This window comes from Rhea americana, unplaced genomic scaffold (assembly GCF_003343005.1).
Source record: "Rhea americana isolate MKP2758 unplaced genomic scaffold, rheAme1 scaffold_153, whole genome shotgun sequence".
In the NCBI taxonomy this organism is placed as follows: domain Eukaryota; kingdom Metazoa; phylum Chordata; class Aves; order Rheiformes; family Rheidae; genus Rhea; species Rhea americana.
In genome coordinates, this window is record NW_028185628.1 from 1125011 (window position 1) to 1147226 (window position 22216).

Sequence of the window (22216 nt, forward strand, 5' to 3'; positions counted from 1 at the left end):
AGAAATACCTTAAGGGTAAGATATTTTCAGTACTTACTAGTTCATCATTCTATACAGACAAGCTCATGTCCCCCACTACCTTCAAATTTCAATTACATTTACTGATGTGCAAGTTCAGTCACAGGAAGTATCAATGACACTTTTTCTCAAAGTAATGCCTTCTGTGTGAAGGTTTTGAAGGTTTTCAAGCTCCTTTTAAGAAGTTGGTATTGTCCTGCTTTATTGATAGGGAAAGGACATACATAAGCCTTTTAAGTCTGAAAAGCCGGAGGGAAGACTGAGGTACTAACCATTGACTCAGATGTCTTAACACCTAGGCTACACAGAATCATAAAGGAATTTAAATAACACCTACAGAAAAACAAATATTCCACCAGTATCTCAAAGGAGAAGAATGCTACTGTCATTTGTTGCTTACTCTGAATTTTGTGTTTAGACAGTGCTTTAAAGAAGCACAAGAGTGCTTGTGCATATTTGACACATTAAAACTAACACGTCACAAAGAACCTTGAATGCACGTAATGGTATAACAAAAATACGTATCTCTCGTCTTTAGAGCTTCCTGTACACAAAGATAARCAAGTCATTTGGCAATACAAAACAATCTGAAGTATTTAACCAGAAAGCAAAAGATTGTGTAAAAGTAAAGAGTAACTAAGAAGTTAAGCTTCTGTGGGTGAGTTTAAGCTTCAGTAAGGTCAACATATTATTCATAGTTACATTCTAGGTCGACATGTTAGCTGCTCAAGCATTACAGAAACAGTCACTGTCAGAAGCTGTATGCGTATTTACAAAATACTTCCTACACCGGAATCATTTTTCTGAAAGTTTTAATAAATATTCTGAAACACTGTTTAAATATAGTAGTCCTTAGACTGCATGACCGTAAGTTTTTAAAGCCTTCCACAGTGCAGCCATTTAAAAAAAGTAATCATCCAATTAGAAGTAATGTTTCAATTTTTCGTATGTTAAAGATGGTATTACTGCCTCACACCGCAGATTTTACACCAATATAAAGTGCATTAAACCTTAATACACTAAGTAATGTTAAAAAAGCCACAAATTAAATACCTGGGAAGGAGAAGTTGATGCAGCATCTTTATTAGAAGTTACTGAAGAGTCCATATGACTGCTGCTGGTGGCATTCTGAGATGAATTTACTTTTCTGTAAGGATTACCCACATTTCAGGTTACAAGGCAAAAATGTCTGTGTCATTTTTTTCCATTATTTGGGAAGACATACACTCATTTTCCAGATGACATGTTTTAGAGATTGCTACCTTCCTTCCCCTGAAAACTGAACTTACCGAGCAAGTATTAACTCCAATGACTGTTTATCTATTTCATTGTATCCAGGCCAGTCTTTCTGAATCTCTTTAAACACGTAATCCTTCAGAGTGTAGGAGTTATCCTTGGGATTCAAGTTGGCTACCTACAAGCAGACATTTGAAAAGCAAGTAGGTCTATTATTCTCAAATACATTTCTATACTCACAAACTACAGCAGTAAGATTAATACTGGAGAGCTACACATAAGGTGAAAACAAGAACAAGCAACAGTTTTCCAGGTTTTAGATTGTTTTTATCATGGTAGTTCTCACCTAATAGGCACAATTCTTAAAATATAGTCAACTTTGGATCTAAAAATTTAAGTGAATTCAAAATTACTGTGTATATACGAAATATATTCTGTGAAAGAGCTCTCTGCACTGCATGACTGTATCTTATCTTTAACACAGTATTAAGAATCAAGACAAACTACACCAAAATTTTCAGTTTTCACTGCACTAATTATGTTGAGATGCCCAAATACATACTTCCAAATACAAATTCAGTTTTGTTTAATTTCAGCAGGATGCGTCCTGTTCTTTTGTTTCATACAGGTATACTGGGTAAACAGGATATTCTTCTATCATAAATGATTCCAGAGCACAAACTATTCTTGGAACAATGTATGCTTTCCATCATCATATTAATTGCTGTACTACAAACGACAGCATCTTTGTCATCATTTGTTTCGATAAATAAATGACTTTTCTTTCTGAAGTGACTTGAGTCATGAAGTTCAGTACATGCAATGCATGAGGTGCCACAAGAAACTATAGTTTTCTAGTGAAAGTCTTAAGCGATTACTTAACTAGCATTAAACTTTCTTCTAGAATAATGACAAATTATTCATCCAGCTCATTAGTTTTAAGCCATATCAAAGATCAACTGATGAAAAAAGTAATTCCACTCATATACCTAACAAACTGTTTTGAATACAGAATTTAGYGCTAAAACAGTTAAGAGATGTACAAGCCCAGATCCATTCTTCATTTGCACATGCAGTGTTCATGATAGCGTACCAAATGAGATGGTTATGTGCACGCATTGCTGTACCTCTGATAGTTAAATGGTTTTGTATTTTCCTAAAGATCAGTAAACCCAAATGTTAAAATAAGCTAGTAAAATCTTATGACCATTGACACCTGTTATGTTGTTTTAGACTTCCTCATCCAAGACCTGCTCAGAGTTTCAGAGAAAACCTGGGAGTGAAACAGTCCATGTCTGTTTACCCTGGATAAAATGCTCGATTACTTGTCAACACAAAACCACTGCTTTGTGTAGCTTTGACTATTTCCCCCCTCCAAAATATTTGCTTGAAATGTAGATGTAGGTGCTCAAAGGAGGATTTCAACATGTGCTAGTAGATTAAAGCATGCTTTATCTTCTGATGTATTTTCTGACATTCTCAGAGCTGATTTTAATTTTATTCTTTGACACTGCAGACAAGCAGATACAAGATACCCAGAAACAGCAATTTGTTAAAGACAGAGTTAAAGCAGTATTCCCAGAGAGGCACATCTATGCATATTAGAGCTTAACAAGTTTAGGCTCCACTCTCTAGATTTCTACAGAAAAGCTGATTATGAAAGAAACGTAAGCATGACTTTTCATGGTATAGTGCTTGACCATTTCACCAATGAACTAAAAGATTGCAATGCTGTTGTACTGTAGCCATCCTGTTAATTTCCAAATGCAAAGTAAGTACCTTTGCACCAGTGCAAGTCCAGGTACTTTGCSCTGCACACTGAAAAAAGGTTCCAAGATAGTTTTCTTAAACATTGCCAAGAATAACGGGACACAGGAAAATTTTTTGCATCCTCCAGAGAACTGAACTTTTAAAATATTCTCATCAATTTAAAGTATAAATTGAGTATTTCAATTCATGCAAAAACATGTCTTCCACTGAACTGCAAATACCTTCAAGGTCAAACAAATTACCATGGCACTAGGCAAACTTCAAACAATGGTAAATATATTCAAGCAATGATTTAAARTTTTATGCCAGATTAACCAAAACTGTAAAAATGTTGAGTTTTACTTGCTKTAGTTGTTTTTAAAGGATTTGATTAGATGAACAGGAATTATTCCTACATTAAATATTAATACATGTGTAATTCAGCTGCAGTACCTGGAAACAGGTAGCATTAAGAAATAAGGGAGCAGCCACAATCKTAAATCTTAACAAGCCTTCTCAGAGTTTTAGTAGAAAACTAAATATGGTACTCTTGAATACAGAGTTTAAGAGTTTCACCTATGTAATACTACAAACTTACCGAAAATTTTGATGACCATGATAAATATTAATGGCACTTAACTCAAAGCAGAATTACCTCACTGGAAAAGCTAATTAATAAAAAGAAAAGCTTCCAAGCAAGAGAAAGACAAAATTCACATGACAGCGAAGAAAACCTATGCTCAGAAAAACTGACTACTAATTTTTCATTTACTGTTAGGCTGAAATAGCCTTCATATATATATGTATATATATATATATATATATATGCTTATATATAGCCTTTCATTCAAATGAAATACCAATCTATTTAATTACCAAACTTCCCCCCGCCCAATAAAGACATGATAAGAAATATAAAGCACCATGACGAATTGTTTTAAACAACTGAGATAAACTACGGTCACTCATTAAGCAGTCCTAAGTAACAAAAAGACTGGAAAAAGGCATTAGGAGCAAAGCTAAACATAGTTACTGTCTGATATTCTTACAAAAAGATGCCAAAGGTTATTAAAAAAAGAAACAAAAAAAAACCCTTTCCTTTCTTCCCTCACTTCATACAAATGCCTCAAAACTGCAGGTCAAAGCTGATAAGGAAAAACTTAAATGAGAAGAATATCATACAAGGTGTTTGTCATTTTCTAGTTTAAATACAGGAGCAACATACCTCAAAGTTATGATTAGAAGAACAGCAGAGGAAGAAAAAGCTGGCAAGAACTCTATGGTCTCACCTGTTGAAGGATAGCTGCAAGGGAATTCTTGTCTTTTTGGTTAACACCATCTCTCTGTAAGCGAGCAAGCAACTCTGGTTTCTTGTAAGTCTTCAGTGCAAGCAAGTGAATCACCCTGTCCCTGTACGGTCGCTGAGAAACGGTGTTATTTATATGAGTCTTCCGTATCGTATTGGCTGGGTTCATGGGTGTCGACCTCTTCCTCTCAGGCACAGCATCTGGAATGCTTTGCGGTGCTTTTCTTATCTGTACTCTTTTTCCTAAGGTTAAAAGTGACATGAGAGGTCAGCAAGAAACAAGGAAGGTAATGTTACATTACTAAACCAGATAAATTGTAGAAGCTGTATTTAATCCGCATTTTAACATCAAGACCTATTAGCATATTGAGACAGTAAAGATATCTCAAGCTAGGAATTACCTCGGACATACCCAATATTWAAAAAAAGCAAATGAGCAATATTTGTAGGAAGATTTTACTAATATCTTCATATAATTCTTTTTTTTTTTCAGTTTAGAGTCTCAAATCCTGAATACTTCCAAAATCAGACTACCTTCAGAAAAAGAATACTCTAGAGTATGAAGCAAAGCTATTTTAATTAAAAGTTCCCCATTAATGTCTACAGAGCCGAAGTCTATACAATCACATCACTGCTTAAAAAGCAGAACAAAAACAGAACTTGATATTCATCACCCAAGTTACAATTTGCTCCATGTTTCAAAKTGAAATGTTCAGCGCTACTACTTAATACACCCATATACATGGCATGAAATTCATCAGAAAAAATGCATCAATAATTTAACAATTCTTACAACCAAGTTCTGAGAGGTTTTACAACAAAGCCTGCACAGCATTTTGATTCAGACTCTATAAAAAGCTGTGTCCCTAAACTAGAAGAACAACTCTGTAAACAACACATCCAAAACAAATAATGTCTACCTTAAATTTAAGTTTTCTGGAAAAAGTCACAACTTCTCTACACTGCTAGCTATTTCTAATGGCACTTGCTACAGTGCAGAACAAGTTTATCAAAGCATTAAAGAAAATGATTGCAKTGAAAATTACTCACAATCCAACAGAGGTGAGACAAGTTGGCATTTTTTCAAACTAGCAACTGCTATGTTTTGCACATGACAAGCTAATGAATGTGTATGAAAAAATCTGAAGCTCTACCTCTATCAAACAGGCTTGAAATTAAGGAATTTTTGGAAGCAATACACATACGACTGAGCTGCAATTGCATTGTTATCCCCAGGAATAGTAAAAGTCTGTTTCATTTTGCAGTGCAGACCAAATCTTCATAACCTTTCTTAGGGGAACACATGTTCCCCGGAGCTTGCCCTTCTGGTTTTCAAGAACAAACCTAATCACGTACACATGCATGGTTACATTTTTAGCACAGTATGAACTTGCCAGTTGTTTAACTGAATGAATTACAAATATTTTGACAAGTTAAATTCTATTTAGACAAACACACACACAGGCAAAACTGATAAGAAAGTGTTTGAACACAACTTACACTGTCATGTCTGTAAATCACTTGTTTTAAGTTAACTTAAAACATAGCGAAAACTTAAACATAGTTAACACCAGTTCCTAATTTATACTGTATTAAACACAGTAAAACATTGAAGTATCCCTTGCATGCCCTTAGGGCAACTAACCTGTCTTGTATCAGAGCTTCCTCTATGCCAGTCTGAAACAAAATATCCCAGAAGTCTGCATAGTGTTACTGTTCGTGTTTAAACCTTATTTCTTTAACATATTCACTTAAGTTCTATTTAAGCAACCACTGAGCATTATGTAATGATTTACACGTAAAATAGAACTGACAAGTGATGACCCCCRCTCAAGTTTTAAAATAGTGGTAGATTTTAAAATTCTATTGAAGACCAGTGTAGATAACACATGGGAAGCAAATCTGATTTCACATCCTAACATTAACAAATCCCGTTAGTGCCAAGGTCACCAACATTTAGTGTTGTATTCCAAAAAGCCACAAAGATGCCTACTTAAAATGCCCTGCAACAAGAGAGGGCATATTGAGCAAGCATTGCAACATCACTGGCATGAACATTCATGCTGGCAGAGGCCCTAAAGTTAAAGCTGTAAGTGAAAGCCTGCTTGTACATTAAAGACTAACGAACGTAAGAGCCTGCTGTATAGGACAAACGGCAAAGGACTCACCCAACTGTGGAGCAGACAGCAAGAAGTGCCTTTGACCAGGTCACCTTTGGTTTTGCCCGAGAGGACAGAAACTGCCTAGCCTTTACACTTTCTGCAAGTCAGAGCGAGCGTCAAGTCCTGTACAGCATAGAGCTCAGTACTGCGGGCAGGACTGCCACCGCCTGTAATGTGCAGTCCTCACCTTGGGTCTATTTCCAATTTACTTTAGACTCCAACTGTTCAGTACACTGAACACTTCAGTAACAGTGTCACCTAAACATTTTGTTTCCCAGAAAACTACAAAATCCTCAGAAAGACTCCAACATTACTTAACCTTCTTATTAAAAATGGTATTAATCCCACAGTAACGGTTGCTTGTTGATGATGAAGTTATGAGGCTAAACACCAAACAATTGTTAAAAACAAGTCTTGTTAAATAAATTCTAATTAGCATAAGCATTAGCATGCGTGAAAAGCAAGGTTTTTCTCCAATTATTAAGCTTGTATATACGTATATGAGAATTTCCCGATATTAATTTTTTTAGGATACAAGTTAAGGTAATGTTTAGCATAATATTTAAATATTCAGAAGTATTGTTACAAAAACATCAGCTATTAAAGAGAATTTAAGCGTACAGGAAGTTAAAAACTCAAGTCAATGGACAAAGTTTCCAAGAGCCAAGTACTATGGGAATAAAAAAGAAAAGACTGGCAGACTTTCAGGGAAAAAAAGTTACCTCTGAACGGAATGACAGGAGACAATCTATAACGTAAAGGTGAGCTACCTAAACTTGAGATCTGTGAATGTGTAACTTYGCCAACAAGAAGCGGACGAGATTAATTACTAAATTTGAAAAAAACTAGAGCTATCTATTAGAAAATGAAATACAACCATACCTACAAATGGTCCACCAGGTTTAATAACCTTTGCACTTCGATTGCGTGATTCCTCTTCTGCTTGGGTCATGCGCTCTCTGGTCATCTGATAGGAATCATTTGTTGCACATACTGTAATTTTATCCTGTATAAATCCCAGGCAACTGAGTTGCGAGGCTCCAGAACTACAAGAACATTGAAAAAAAATAATTGAGGCCAAGCACTGTATCAAGCTTGGAAGTGTGGTTGCATTAGAAACTTTAAAGCCTGTCTTAACAGGCAGAGAAGTGTTTTTTAATTCTTGACTGCTAGTGAACATGTAAATATATTTCAAATGTTTCAGAACCTCTCTACATGAACACTYGAACTGTATTTATTTTACCTCTCAACACAACTTTCTCAAACAGATATGCATAGCAACTTCATGATAGCATTAGTAGCTGTACAGTACTGATAACTCCTGCAATAAAAGTTACATCTCAACGGAAGTAGTTACATTGGTATCCTAACTGTACACACATTATGCCTTAAGGGCTTTTCAAATAATGTTCAGTTCATTGAGAACTGAACATTTGAAAGTCACATGCTTCCTCTGCTTCTCAAAAGGTAGTCTGTCTCACTTACGAATGTTCAAGTCCTTAAGAAGTTGAAGGTTAATCAGTCACCMTACAAAATGCAATTTTTAGTTGTTACTTTGCCATCCAGAGTTTCTCTTCATGTTTCTTTCTGTCAAAAAGGCTCTATTCTCTCTTTGCTTATTTTGTACATTTGAGAGCACTGAAGAATGTTTATGGTTAATCTATCTGTTGTTGTGGGGATTTATATTTAATAAGAGACACTTAATTCCCCCTTTCCCCTCTCCCCCCAACTGGAAAGAATTCAAGGGCAGATGCAGCATCTCTTTGACAGAGTCAATACAGGAACTAGATTTCAGAAGTTTCTTAAAGAATATGGTTCCTAAGGGTCAAGGAATACTTTGCATTCATACAGGCAGCAGATACCAGCAGTGGTTCATGGACAGAGTTGCTGACCGAAGTTCCCAAAAGGTGAGGGTTTGTGTTTTACTGAACCAGAGAGAGGATTTCTCCCCAGAATTTCGTGCCCTCATTTCCCCTGGGTCAGTTTTACATACATTGTTATAGCACAATGCATGTCTATACTCAGCCAAGAGAGCACGTTGAGCAGTCGAACAATGACTTCATTTAAACTGGCTCAAGTATTACAGCCGCAACAAATCTTTGGTGCTGCACTTGCMATTGCTACATCCAAATAACTCCGATCAGAGAAAGGATAACAGATTTAGCTAATCTGAAGCATTTTTAATAACTCTAAAACTCTCCAGTTAGGGTTCCAAAAAGAAAGGTTTAGGAAGATTTGGCAACTATTTTCTCAMCAGGTTATTTCTGAAAGTCAGAAAGCCAAACCTTTATACTGCAAAGAATTTACAACAAGGATTTGTCTAAATGGAGGCTATCAGGTATTATTTCTTGCCCTCAAATCATACTGTTTACCTGTTTACACAAAAGACAAGTTCTACCCATTACCCAGTTCCTTAAATGCTGCTGTCTTAATACTTCATTCAAATTCAACATTTTAAAGATCAGCTAGCATTTAAGCATTGTACATCACTCAACTACAYGTGGCATGGTATCACTTCCAAGATCACAGTGCTCAGACTCCAAGTGAAGCTGCAGGAGAAAAAAAGAGCCCCACTGGCAAAGTCTACAGCATGGATTAGCTCCTAAACCAACTCRCCCCAATACCCAGATCACATTCATAGACATGAGTGTGAGTAAGGCAGATAAAGCTCAGATGCAAGTGAGACAGTTTTTTACTATGGGAGCAGCTAAGCACTGACCAGGGAGGTTGTGTAATTTCCCTCCTTGGTGTAGGGATTTTAAAAACTTGACTGGTCAAGACCTTGACAATTTTGAGACTGGACCTGCCTTGAGCAGAAAATTGGACCAGAYGGCCTCCAGAGKTCTTCCTTGACCCGTTCATGATTCTGTAAGCTTATAACACCACAGAAGTCTTACATTATCTTTGCAAACACTTTGTACAGAGAATTGACTACAGAGGCTAGTCTGAATTAGATTTTGAAGTAGATCAGTAAACTCACATTAAAACTACATAGGTATTTTCTTCAGAGAATAGACTTAATTTTAATGTCACTTACACAGTGAATTCAGTTTAGCTTAACTAAAGAAACTACTTCCCACAAAAGAAAGTGTGCATCGAAGTTCAGTGAAACACTTGAGTCAGACTTGAGTACCCCTATACATCAGGCTTGTCCACATGTGGCAGCTTATGCCATTTCTCTGAGAAGAACAAGTCATCTTACACAATGGTTCTCTCGAAGGCCACTTTAAGGTTTTYTGACAGGGAGTTTGCAGGAGTTCCAGTACACTAGCTGCTGCAGCAGGCCTTTGGGACTGCTTCATCAAGACAGGGAGGAAGCAGGACCTTCTCTCACCTTCTACATGCACTCTGGCTCCTTACTTTGTGCCAGCCTCAGCAGTCTGACCCCTTTCAGATAGTTTAATTCCCACTATTAACCCCAAAATATCCTAATCTGGCACAGAAACATTCAGCTTTTTGCTACCTCTATCAGTTAAGTCAGTTCACAAAAAGGCTGTATTATAGAAGAAGTGAGCTGACGCAAGAGAAGTAGGAAGATGAGGATATTCAGAGACTTCCTTGCCTTAGGCAGCAGAGAGCTATTAAATCAACTCATTCTCTTACTGCTCTCAAAATTCTCCAACTAGATAAATTCCTATTTCAAGAATGAGAGCAGCAGCTCTCCTGTGACCAAAGACCTCAACAGCATCTTTCAGATATGCATAAGACATAGCTGTTTGATATTAGTTTCCCAGATTAATATATAAAACCTGGYTGCAGCTTGCTACTGATCAAGTGGGATAGACAGTTGTTCTACAGCACCCAACTCCATCCACATTAGGGGTAAATATCATACTACAGGAGCTGAAGTAAACTTATTGTGAAAGCATGGTACTCTCTTGCCTAATAGGTAGGCATTAACACTGTTCACTTTGTTACTAATTCAAATGAACCAGGACAAGGCACTGTTGTATTGCATTTGGGTTCTGAAACACGACAGTCATGCAATTATGGATGAGGTTCTTGATTTATGTGGTTCTTAAAATAAGACAACTTTCCATCATGGCTGGCATGTTAGCCTGCTGCCAACTATAATGATATTTACACACRGTCATAGAATAGATTTGGTTTACCTTGGACGATGCTTCACTCCAAATACTTTTAAAAATAGCATCAAGAGGTGAGAGAGGACTCAAAAGGTTACTTTTTWAAAAAAAAGCAAAACCAAAAAGAGTTCTATGTAAAAGCAAGTATTTATAATTAGCAAAAAATCATGCTATTGCTTGGAATTAATTTTCTACTGCAGCTCATCACTAAGAACACGCTTCTGGTAAACCTTTCCACTATATGTTCAAAGCCACAGAATCTACTTAAATTTGCTATGAAAGAAAACGTTAAGTAAGACTTACCTTGAGACTGTTTGCTGGACACAGTCAAAGCTTCCCTGAGGATTATCTTTGCCAACATTTGACAAGTAGAAGTTAAAATTATGTACTTCATTTGGGAGATCAACTTTGGGAATTTTAACAAGCTAAAATGAGAAAAAAGTTTATGTAAAAACTTCAGACTACACTCCTTTGCTTATAATAAACTAGAATTGTAAGTCTTCTGGAGATTTAATTTTAAATGATAAAATGTGTTTAGAAGACAGTTTTTAYGTGATTTTAGTCATATTATAAATTSTGCTTTGGCATAATTCTTCACACTGCCTATGTCTTACACTTGCAACCATACTAGAAAAGCTGCAGTTATTCAGGGTCTAATTCAGCAGAGCATTTCTTAAAGCAGCAAACAATCCTTTCAAACTTAGTGGAAATAACATTAATGTACCCAACTTTAAACRCAAGTGCCTGAGTGTAATCAAATGAACTGAAGTTCAGCTAACAAGACAGATTAGGGCAATTCACACAGAACCTATGGGATATTTCCTTGACTTTTTAATATATTCAGTCCTAATGAAGTTCATACAGAACCCTATTACACGACAAAAGAGGAAAACAGGAATGGAAGAAAGAGATCAGAACCAAGTTACAAGACTAAAACTTACTAAAATATAAGTGATGAATCCCAACAAGCATTAAAATCTTTTCTTTTGCTCACCTCTAGATCAAATTATTTATGTAAAAGTGATACGTATACAGTTTTTGGTACATTTAGTCAGAAGTAACAAAAGTTGCTTTCCTTGGTAGCATAGATCATTTAGTACAGGATATACTATATTCTACTGGAGCCTGAAAATGTAAATTATGAGAAATAATTAAAATGCTTATTGAAAGTACCAATGTCAATGTGCTGCTTTACAAAAGTAATACTGAAGCACATAAACTACTGTCATCCAACTACTGTATTCTGATGGTAAAAATCAGCTTGCAGTAAGTCTAAAAAGCTATTACTTCAAATTTTGCTTGAACTTCTAATGGATTAGGAAATGCACTGCATAAAGGAAGATATTTATAAGCAGTATTCAATACTTACAAATCCTTCTCAACTTGCTGCTTGTTAAATCGGCCCATCTTCATAAATGTAATTTGCATAAAATAGTAATATAAAACTAGGAAATTCTACTACTACTTATACTTTAAATTATCAGTACTGGCAGAGCTTAGCARCAGCTTGGGACAATGAGGAGGCACAAAAATGGACAAGCTACTTCACCACCCTATTCAGTTACCAAAGCTTAAAACACTAGCATTCTTAAAAAGAGCAATTTGTGCATTTGAAATAAGAAAGAAAAGAAAGCAGTTATCAATACAAAGCTTTGGATTACATATGCAACTTTACTGTAAACTTCATAATAATTAGAAGGTAGAGTATATATCAATCTAAAAATTAAGATGCCCCAAAGAAACWAAAATTTATTTAGGTTCTAGAAAATGAGTTATCAATTATTGAAAGTTTTAGCATATTGACTTTACAATATATTCGGCAGGTATGAAAATTTCCCACAGGTGTGTATGTATGAATTTGATAGCACCATAAATAGAATTTTGAGAATTCAATCCACTCACGAAGCAGTAATGCTTTAACATGGTGCACCTTTTGGAAAACAAAGAACTATGCACTACAATCAATCTAAAACTACMTCTCAAAAAACACAAGCAAATAGGGAAGTACAGAGTTGTTGTCATATACGCTTGGACTTCACTTTCAAAGATTATTTTGTATAGTTCTTTCTCTGTTTTCAGTTGAACAGCCTAAAGATTATATATGCATGCAAACACATTAAGCATCAGAAATACTTCCACTCTGATATTTAGATTTAAGCTCTGAAAGARTCTCTGTGAATATTAGGTTATATAATGTCTAAATGTGTTTTGCTATGATAATGTGAAGATAGAAGTTGGCCTGAGAGCACATTCAAAAATAGAGGCCTCTGAAACTCATCACCAACAATGATTTACCAGCGGAATGGTAAATGGTAGCGGAAGCRGAATGAAGTAAAATTATTAAATCTGCAGATCAGACAAAGCTGGCAGGGAAAAAATACATGATAGAATTAAAATTCAAAGCAGTCTTGAAAAATTGGAGATGTCTGAAAATAGAAGTATGCTACTATTCAAAGAGACAATGTAAAATACTTTAAAGATAGGAATCAACTGACTAGGGAGGTAGCTCTACAGCAAATGATCTTCAGTTTACAGTCAAACAAAAAATGAACACAGGCTACTAGTACTGCATTTTTGTGATACTAGAATGTACAAATATGAATATARCAACAAGAAATGACCGCATGAACTGCACGCGGCAAGACAACGCGAGATCGCGCACAGGAAGCCATCTTCCTGCTTCTCAGCACTGAAGAGGTCTCTACTGTAATGCTAAGTCCTACTTAGGCCCACAGTTGAAGACAGAGCCGCCAGCAGAAGGACGAGAGCAGGCACAATCCCAGAAAGCTGGGCGCTGTCCCAGCAGGAGCCGCGGGCCAGCCCGCCGAGAGAGCACGGACCGGTCTGACAGCAGGCTCCAAACAGAGCTGCGTCAGACAGCGGCATCATCTGCTCCCTGTGCGTGCAGCGGGAGGGCACGGCTTCAGATGGCTGGTATCGTCCCTCAGGCAAGATGACTGGGGAATAAAGAACCTCCTGAAGAACTAGACTGACGTCAGGAACTGCGGACCTGGGTAACAGAACTGCTGTTGAAACTAGAGGACGGGAACAGAAAGCGCACGTCATGCAATGGACAGTAGACAAACTCATAAGATTCTTTCAAATGCTAATTTTYATAGAATAAATGCATTCAAAAATCCTCCACTGTCACCCAAGTGTCACTTTGTTTCACTATCCACCTGTTTTCCCCACACTTTAGTAGCATTCTTCACTGCCTCTCTTGATTTGCCTTCTCCCTCTTCAGAGGTTACTGCTGCTTTTCACAATTCTGGCTGCCTCATGGCATCCATGTCACATACCATCTCTCCAAGGGAACACAGGGCCCCCAGACACCTCTGGGGAAATCCTAACCCTGGGGCACTGAACTCTACCAAAGGCACTCCTGCCACACACTACCGCTGAATTTAATTCAACAGGCTGCAAGGTTTTTTCCTTATTTCTTCACAAGGAAGAGCTTCTCTCTCCTGTTAAACTAAGCAGGCTCTTCTTAGAGGCACAAGCACAAATTCTACCTAGGCAATATGAAGTCTGGAATATAGAGTTCTATGCCACTTACTCATTTTTAGCATAAATATGTAAGCTTGTGGACAACATCTAGGTTTGCAGAAAGCAGACCTACTGTCACTTAAAATCCTTATGATCAAGTTTTGACACTGCCAACATTTTTGCAAATTAAGGGAAAAATGGTGAAGAAGTAACACTTTAAACCAGTTTATATATTCATCAATTCCTGCACATAAGCCTCCTATTTTGAATATACAGTCCTGCTTTTACATTGTAAATTTATATAGTCCTTAGAAATTCAATAGGTAGTTCAAGGGCTTTTGATTTAATCAAAATTAAGGAACAGCCTTTATTCAATTTAAGATAAGCATAGTGATCTGAAGTTTGTTTTTCCTATTTGAGCTACACTTTCAGGTCAGAGAGCCTTAATTAAGAAAGCACACACATTTCAGCTCTACTAATCCAGAACAGAAATCTTTATCAGTATCAGGAAGCAGCACTGCAAGCCAGTTGTTATTACTTTGTTTTWAAAAAGCTGCTTAATATTTTAAAGGAATTTGCTATATTCTCTTGCAGCAAAGAGAAAAACTTCTAAGTAGCAAAYACCCTCTCTAGCAATAAGAACAGATACAACGCATTATTTATAGCTGATCTATGCTTCACTAGAAACAGTGATGTCCTTGTCGATCCTTCATTAGATCTACTGTATCCTTACTAGGAGGCAACCAAAGAGACAATGAGAGTAAAAACCTCTGAAGGGAAGTTGCATCTATATATGCCTTACCCACAAAGGGGGTGGGTAAAAAAGCCACCTCAAGAAAGAGTTCTTATAAACACATTTCAAAACTTCTCCTCCTGAATTAGGCACAGTCCTAACAAAATGAAGCACATATCTTCCTCCTAATAATGCCCTTCTAATTCAAAGTATTTTTACAGATAGGTCTGAGGCGATAATTCTGCAGCCTTTACACTTTTCAGAATGTGCACTAGCTCAGGAAGGCAGGGCATCATTCTCCTCCTATGCCCAAATGGTTTTATCCATGTGCATATTACCTTCCCCATCTTCCACAAGGAGCTCATCGTATAGAATATGCTTCCCACCACCAAAGAATAAATCAATATAGTGAGCTGTGCTAAGCATCATTCCAACCCTCCTGTACATCAGTTCACATTAAAAATGAGTCACACAGGTGGATTCTGCCTGCCACCTTGGCCCTGGACAGCCTCTACTGGGCAAGCAGCTCCAGTTGTGCTAACATTCAGCTCAGATCTGTCTTAGTTCTTGTCTCAGGAGATACTTATAGYTAGCTTGTAACCAATAGACTGGCAATAGTTTTAAAACAGAGTACTTATTTCAGAAAATAATTTATGCAGGCAAGCTCTGATGGACAAGGATTCACAAAACAGAATAGTGCCTCTTCACATCTAGAGTTTCTAGGATGAACATGAGCCAAGGTGTAGCCTCATACCTTGGCTCTCCTGCACTGCACTGTCAGGTAACTACACAGGGAGAATGCAGACTGAAGACAAGGAAAAAAAAAAGCAGTTGAAGATGCAGTTTACGCATTGACATATGAACACTAACAGGTTTCCAACAGCTTTGACTGACCCTTCAGCTCTCTAGTGATCAGCTATTTGTTTCATACTCTCTCACACTTTCTCTCAGCTTTACTTCAGAACTGCCACCTCACACTATTTATCTATTCCCTGACCCTCATTCTTTCCTACTTAAGAAAATGGGCTGTTTTGTGGAAAAAAGGTGGTCAGAAGCATGTCCAGAAGAGTTATTTTCAAGTTCTGGTAATAGAGAAACTGCATGGATCCAGTGAGCTAGCCTGGCAGAGAAGTAACCTTCCCAAAGAAAGGCAAGTTTTCCACGAGGCTACCTTCCCGGACCTACTTTTCACTGCAGTGATTGCACAGGAACACTATTTGCAGAAGGGCCTTCCCTTCGCAGAGCATCACTAGCTAAAAAACAAAAACTAGAACAACAGCTGCGTTGTAGTAAGAGGGAGCATCAAAGGGCAAAGTAGCGAAGTACAACTGTGCCTAGAACAGTAGGAATATCAGATTATTTATTTATACYTAATGAAAGTTACTGACATGCCAGCTTGGATATGCTAAAGGAAAACCCAACAGAACAGAAGAGTTGGTACAGGGTCATTCTGAATTAACAAAATTTTAGCTGAAAATACAGTAGTCAAAAGGACATTTTCATAGCAGTTTAATCTTAAAATTCTTCTGTTTTATGAAATTTGAGACTTCAGATAGAGCAGTAAAGCTTTCTGCAAGCTGTCTGAAAACAAAAGGATGCAACCAAGAGCACTCTTAAATCTTCTAAAATGAAAATAAGCTTCCATGTTTAAGTGACTAGAAGGGTAAGACTTAAAGCTGGCTAAAGCTCAGATTGTGTGCTCAGGTTGTGTGACCCGAAACAAGCTGGGCAGATGACTACATTGACAGAATTGTGCCTTGTAGCACAAGAACCCTATTTTTGCCTCCTTTTTGTCACCTTCCTATAGGTACAATTTTCCCTACAAAAACTATACCTACAGAACCTTTTATTTACATCATCATACCAGTCTGAAGTGTACTCCAATCCACATGCTGTGCTTTTGCTTACCCAGCCTTAGTGTCATGAACTATCAGCTTGGAACACTTAAGACTGARGATCAAATGCTCTTGTGACCCTCTGCAGTCTAATTATAAAATATTATTTTAAAATCTACATCCCCAAGTTAATTAACAATTTCTTACAATCTAATGGATTTAGTAACAGAGGATACCTGCTAAAACAACTCAGATCTTGACTTTAATCTCCTGCCTCTTTACAAATTATTTCCAAATGTAATGTATCATTAATCTCTTTTACTCTATCATCTTGTTCTCATTGACTCTTTAACACAAGAACAGTTTTCAGAATTTTTTCTTATTGCTTCTCCACAGCCTCCCTCCTTTCATAAGGAAAGATTCCACTTTCTTAACTTTTGTCCTATACTTTTCCATCACTTCTGGCAATACCATATACTGTTACAGTGGCCTTAATTACAGACAGACATGTTTTGCTTTCTAAGTAAAAGACATTTCATCTTCCTTTCTGAATACATCTATCCATTCTCTCTTTTTGCTCTTTCATGGCATGTGTGTCATACAGGTTGAGAATATTTACAGCGCTCTATTTTAAGCTGCTTCTGCTTAGTAAGTAAGGTGACTCTTCCTCTTATTTTTGCTCATCATTCTTACCACCGTTCCCCCCTCCCCAAGCTTATTTACCTTTAAAAATATTCAGTAGTTCACAAACCTAAACTGGTATCTGTTCACTGTCCTATGGAAGTCATCAACACAATATCACAAGTCAATATCACAGTCATCAACACATCAACACAAATACACATCTTGCTCCATAAGCCTCTACTGGATCTACAATAGGTTTGCAGCCTTCCAGCATAGAAAAAAAACCAGAAACAACAACAAACAGTTGCAGGTCTCAAAAATTAGGTGCCAACTTTTGGAGACAGGCAGTTCAAAGCAATGCCTTTTCTCAGCAGCTCTGTCAGTAACTCTCTACAGGCTGAAATCTACTAAGGGCTTTTTTAGATCAGAGTGTAAGTCGTAYTTTATAAATAAGCGCCTTTCCTATTTGTAAAGAGGTAAGTAAATGTACATCAACAGCAAAACCCTGTTACTGGAAAAGGGCAGTACTGTSCTCAGCTGGGCCATTCTATCATATTTTACATACCTTCCAGTTTTACAGATCTCAAAAGGGACAATTTTTAATCATAGCAGCCTTGGCTCTTGGGCCATTGCCCAAGGACCCTTGCTCCCAAAGCTCAAAACCTTGCCCATTCTCCTGTGTCAACACAGATCTCTAGCCTCTACCTTCAAAGGGGCAGAAGTGCTCCAAAAAACAGCATGCCCAATGACCAAAAGGTCAAAAAACTTAAGTGCAAGAAAAATACTGTAGCATTGATTTACATTCTTTTCATTTGAAAATAAGGAATCATTTCATTTGCAGAATGCTGTTTCCTTCAAGTACCAAACCTCCACCTTTGTTAAAGCTGCATTACAAAACTTCAAAAATGGTCAATATCTCTTTCTAAAGGGAAATTGAGATGTCTTAGCCTTTCTACAGAAATAAYGTGATTATATGTGGCTGCCTTGCAAACGAATTTAAACATTTTCCTACACAAATTCCCTTTACAATGCATATATTTTACTGATTATCCTGACCTGTAGACCACTGGAGGATGTTAAAGGGATTAAAAAAACCCTTTCATCTAGCTTCAGCCTCCACTCCTCCTCCCCTTCTCAATTTTCTGGCTTCTTTTCTATCTGTTGGCAATATTTGCTTGCTCTCTTAAAGTTCATACAGCTCATCTTTATGAATTTTAGAATTAAGAACAGTGTTGTTTTCACTGTCTCCCAACAAGAATTCCTCATCAGCTTTCTAAATCTGTTGCAGAAAAATTCTCCTCACAAGAGTTAGAAGCAGTGCTCTCCGACACCAACRCTGCCCTACCGCCCATCAATTTAAGATGCTGTAAGTTGGCCACTARATGTTTTTTGCTGCAGTGAAACTATACAGTGTAGCTGCATCTACCATCCTTCTGCAYTGTTTCCAATGAAGGGTTAAGGCTCTTTCTGGCAGCTTTGCATTTCTTCCTAAAATGATACAGACTTCTGGCTAGCACTGAAAGGGGATTTAATCCTCCAGAAACTCCATATTAGAAGACATTTAGTAATACAACGCTTGGAGGTCTTTTTTGCCAGGGCAAAATGCACAAGCAACTTGAAGTGGGATAACCAGCATTTGCACAGAAATTAATTACAGTCAGGAAGAGAAGACCAAAAGTTTGCGCTGGAACAGAAAATAAGACAACTAACAATTGGCCTTAAACTAGGGCCTGACACTAAGTTTCAACACCTTGTAAAAACAAGCAAGTAAGAACAYGACTACACTGACTCTAATCTGTAAYGACACCACACAAGTAATACATTACTAAAACTTAYAAAACAATAGCATTTATTTTTTTTCTGTGTCTTCAGAAAGGCTTTTTGAGATTACCAACAAATAAGTAATAATTCCTGCAACATATGAAAAAGTAAGTGTAAAAGATTTGTTTAAACAGTAATGGATAGTTAAACCTGAACAATTTAAGATATCACCTAGTAAATTTATGGAAGGAGCTGCACAATTAAGATTCTTTTATCTGACTTCAGTTTCCAGGAAGGTGATGAAAATTCTATAGGGGTTCAGCTGGCTGCCTGCAGTGTCCAGGAATAGTCATGTTCCTCTCTCCACACCAAAGTTTAGCCTTGTTGTTTCCACACATCTCCATGCTCCTCCCAAAACAAAGATTTTTTCCATAGCTAGACATCAACTAAGTAGTTGGATGCAATGATACTCAGAACTGATACTGAGGAAGTTCTCCTATGTCTACTCTTTTGCTCTGGTTAAAAATCATTAATAGAAAGGCACAGGTAGAGCTAAAATAACTTGAAGTTTGTACGTAAGACACCACCTAGCCTTCAGAAACACCTGCTGTGTCCTGTTCAGTTACTCATGAACAAGCCTCACCTCCAGACATGCAAGTAGTGTTTAGAAAAGTAACTGGAGCTGATATTTCTCAGTTCAGCGTTAAAGGTAACTGTCTTGTCAAAACCACCAACAGATGACATATATAAATTCAAGTAAGACTAATTTCAATTTGTTTTACTACCTGTTTTGACATGACAGTCAATCAGCATTCCAGCTCTTAGATGAAAATAAGTGTTTTTGTTTAGGTAACCGATCTCACAATAGTAATAGTTCCCTTAACAGTAAGTCAGACGGAAGCTAGGACTCRTGCACCAGACTGGTATGATGTGCATGAAATTAGCGTTTGACAAGATGAACATTGTAAGCATTAGTCTAGAAACAAATATACAAAGGAACATAATTAGACCCTTTTAGGCAATCAAATCTTCTTCTCCCAAGAACCATTTATCCTGTAAACTGTCATAGGGCTGTGTTTCACAGAACAGAAAAAATAACTGACCTAGCTGCAAGCAAATTTCAGCATAATACTCAATTCCTCAAACTAGACAACTCAATTTATAAACTAACTGGAGAAAGATAAGCATTGCTGTGACTCCCCCAAATGCACATGGCAACCAGAGTAAAGACATGCTGAAGGCAGATGTATTGGGGGGGGCGGGGGGGGGGAAAGCTGTTGGTTTGGGATATGGCATACTTTCCATCAATTTTGTCTTTAAATTCCCCATGTAAGAAAGGCATCAGCAAGTCACAGGGCATGGCAGAGAAACAGTTAAAAACACGATAATGAAAATGCAGAAGAGAAGARCGTACTTGCTTAAAAACGAGTATCACAATGGACAACACACAGGACTTAACAGATTTCTTCACTTATCCTTACTGTGTTATAATGAAGCATAAATTGCCAAAATTCAAATTAATCAGGAATATTTTATCTAAAACAGCAAATCTTCTATACTCTCCAGACTTAGTGTAAAATACAATGTTTAATTAAAAGGTAGTTCTTAAAAATTATTCTGCATGATGAAGTTGTGCATGTATTCCAGAAAGCAAACAACCCTCCCCTCCCATATTTCTCAGTCTTGTTCTGTACTTTATGGATGAATCTTCTGAATCTAAAAGAGGATAATGATCTATTTTTTGCATTTTCATCCTACAGCTATCTCAGAAGATACAAGAAGTTATAGCCCAAATAGTTTATGAATAAAATGTTCCAGAAGAAAAGTTTCCCCTCTTAGTGGCTGATACATGCTCTGGTACAAAAGTTTATTCTAATGCTCACAKGTTTTTTATTCATTTACAAACAACTGAAAGTTCTTAGCCATGCGTTATTCAAACTGTTTCAGTGCTGTTTCAACAGTATCTTACAGAAAAGCATCTAAAGGCTAATTATGCTGCACATATAGAAGATTTCTGTTCATTTCCATTTCAAATGGACATCATCTTCCTGAACCACTGAATTTTCTGTTGTACMTTCTGAGGCTGCCAATATACATCCACCCCTTTTCAGATCCCTTCAAAGTAACTCTATCCTACAACAGAAAAAAAAAWTAAGCTTGCTTCTTCAAAGTGTTTGTATGTAACATGACCCAGGAACCAAAAAGGCAGATATTCAATCTAGGATATATATTGTTCTGGCTTTGCAGTATGTCAGACTATCAGCAGCAGTCTGAGCATCTGTAAAGAATGACAACTGTATTATTTTAAGTTATTGGCGACATTATACCTAGATCTTTCTTTTTTTTTTTTCTTAACTACTTTCACAATACTCTAATATTACCATCAGAAATACTGAGGTATCAGCTGCAGCRGCATTTGAGCAATTAAGAATTTCATAATACAGGTAAGCTAATTAGTTGGGGTTGAAAATATCCAAAAGATCAGATTGTGACCAAGTCTCCTCCTAAATATTCTGAGTATATATATTCACAAGATTTCAAAAGCAATTATGTAATCGTTCACCTGAAGTTTTACTTTTTTGGTCTGGCCTCTTCCATCTCACCATACTGATAGCATAGACCAAGCACAGAGCAAGGTAACTTAAGTATTGAAATTTCAAGTAAGTAGCACTTACTGTGGTTCACTTAAAAACATTAACCGCGTTAGCTGACAAAGTCCACAGATTTGAAATTACATTTGACATGGGATAGAAGAAACCAGATTTGTGGAAAACTGATTTGACATCAGTCTTAGTTTCTAACTCAAAGATGTGAATAAAACTCTTCCARCTTAAGGCTCCTGTTTCAAGGCTCCTTCGCTTTCAGTTCCTGTATCTTACATTTTTAAATCACCCCAAGCAGAACCATTTTATTTTTYTATTCAAGCCCTTCTGATCACCCGTAGAGGAAGCACACTAGAATGCGCAGTAACTACAGACTGAGTATTTTTTTGAAAACTTTTTTTTAATATTAGTATTACAGTCTCTGCTGAGAGTTACATAGCTGCCTGAATTGCAGAGGAATTATTCTGAAGATATTCAATACAAACCAAACCAATACTTGCTCCCTCTTTCAGAGGAAGAAAGATAACTTCCACTATCATAGACAAYTCGCAATATATTGGTAGCTAAGTAACGGCTACCTTCTGTAGAATACTCTTTTAACAGTCTCTACCCTACAGA

At 37.0% G+C, this 22216-nt stretch overlaps 1 protein-coding gene across 1 annotated transcript in view; it reads right to left on the minus strand.

Annotated features, from left to right (window-relative positions):
• The window catches only part of ELL2 (elongation factor for RNA polymerase II 2), a 38391-nt gene that overhangs the window by 11568 nt on the left and 4607 nt on the right, over nt 1–22216 (minus strand). Inside the window, exons 3-7 of the mRNA XM_085299760.1 lie at nt 10860–10981; nt 7354–7517; nt 4293–4552; nt 1308–1432; nt 1072–1165 (exon numbers count right to left, since the gene is read on the minus strand). Of these exons, the coding sequence (XP_085155886.1) occupies nt 1072–1165; nt 1308–1432; nt 4293–4552; nt 7354–7517; nt 10860–10981 (765 nt within the window). The remainder of the gene's footprint in view (nt 1–1071; nt 1166–1307; nt 1433–4292; nt 4553–7353; nt 7518–10859; nt 10982–22216) is intronic.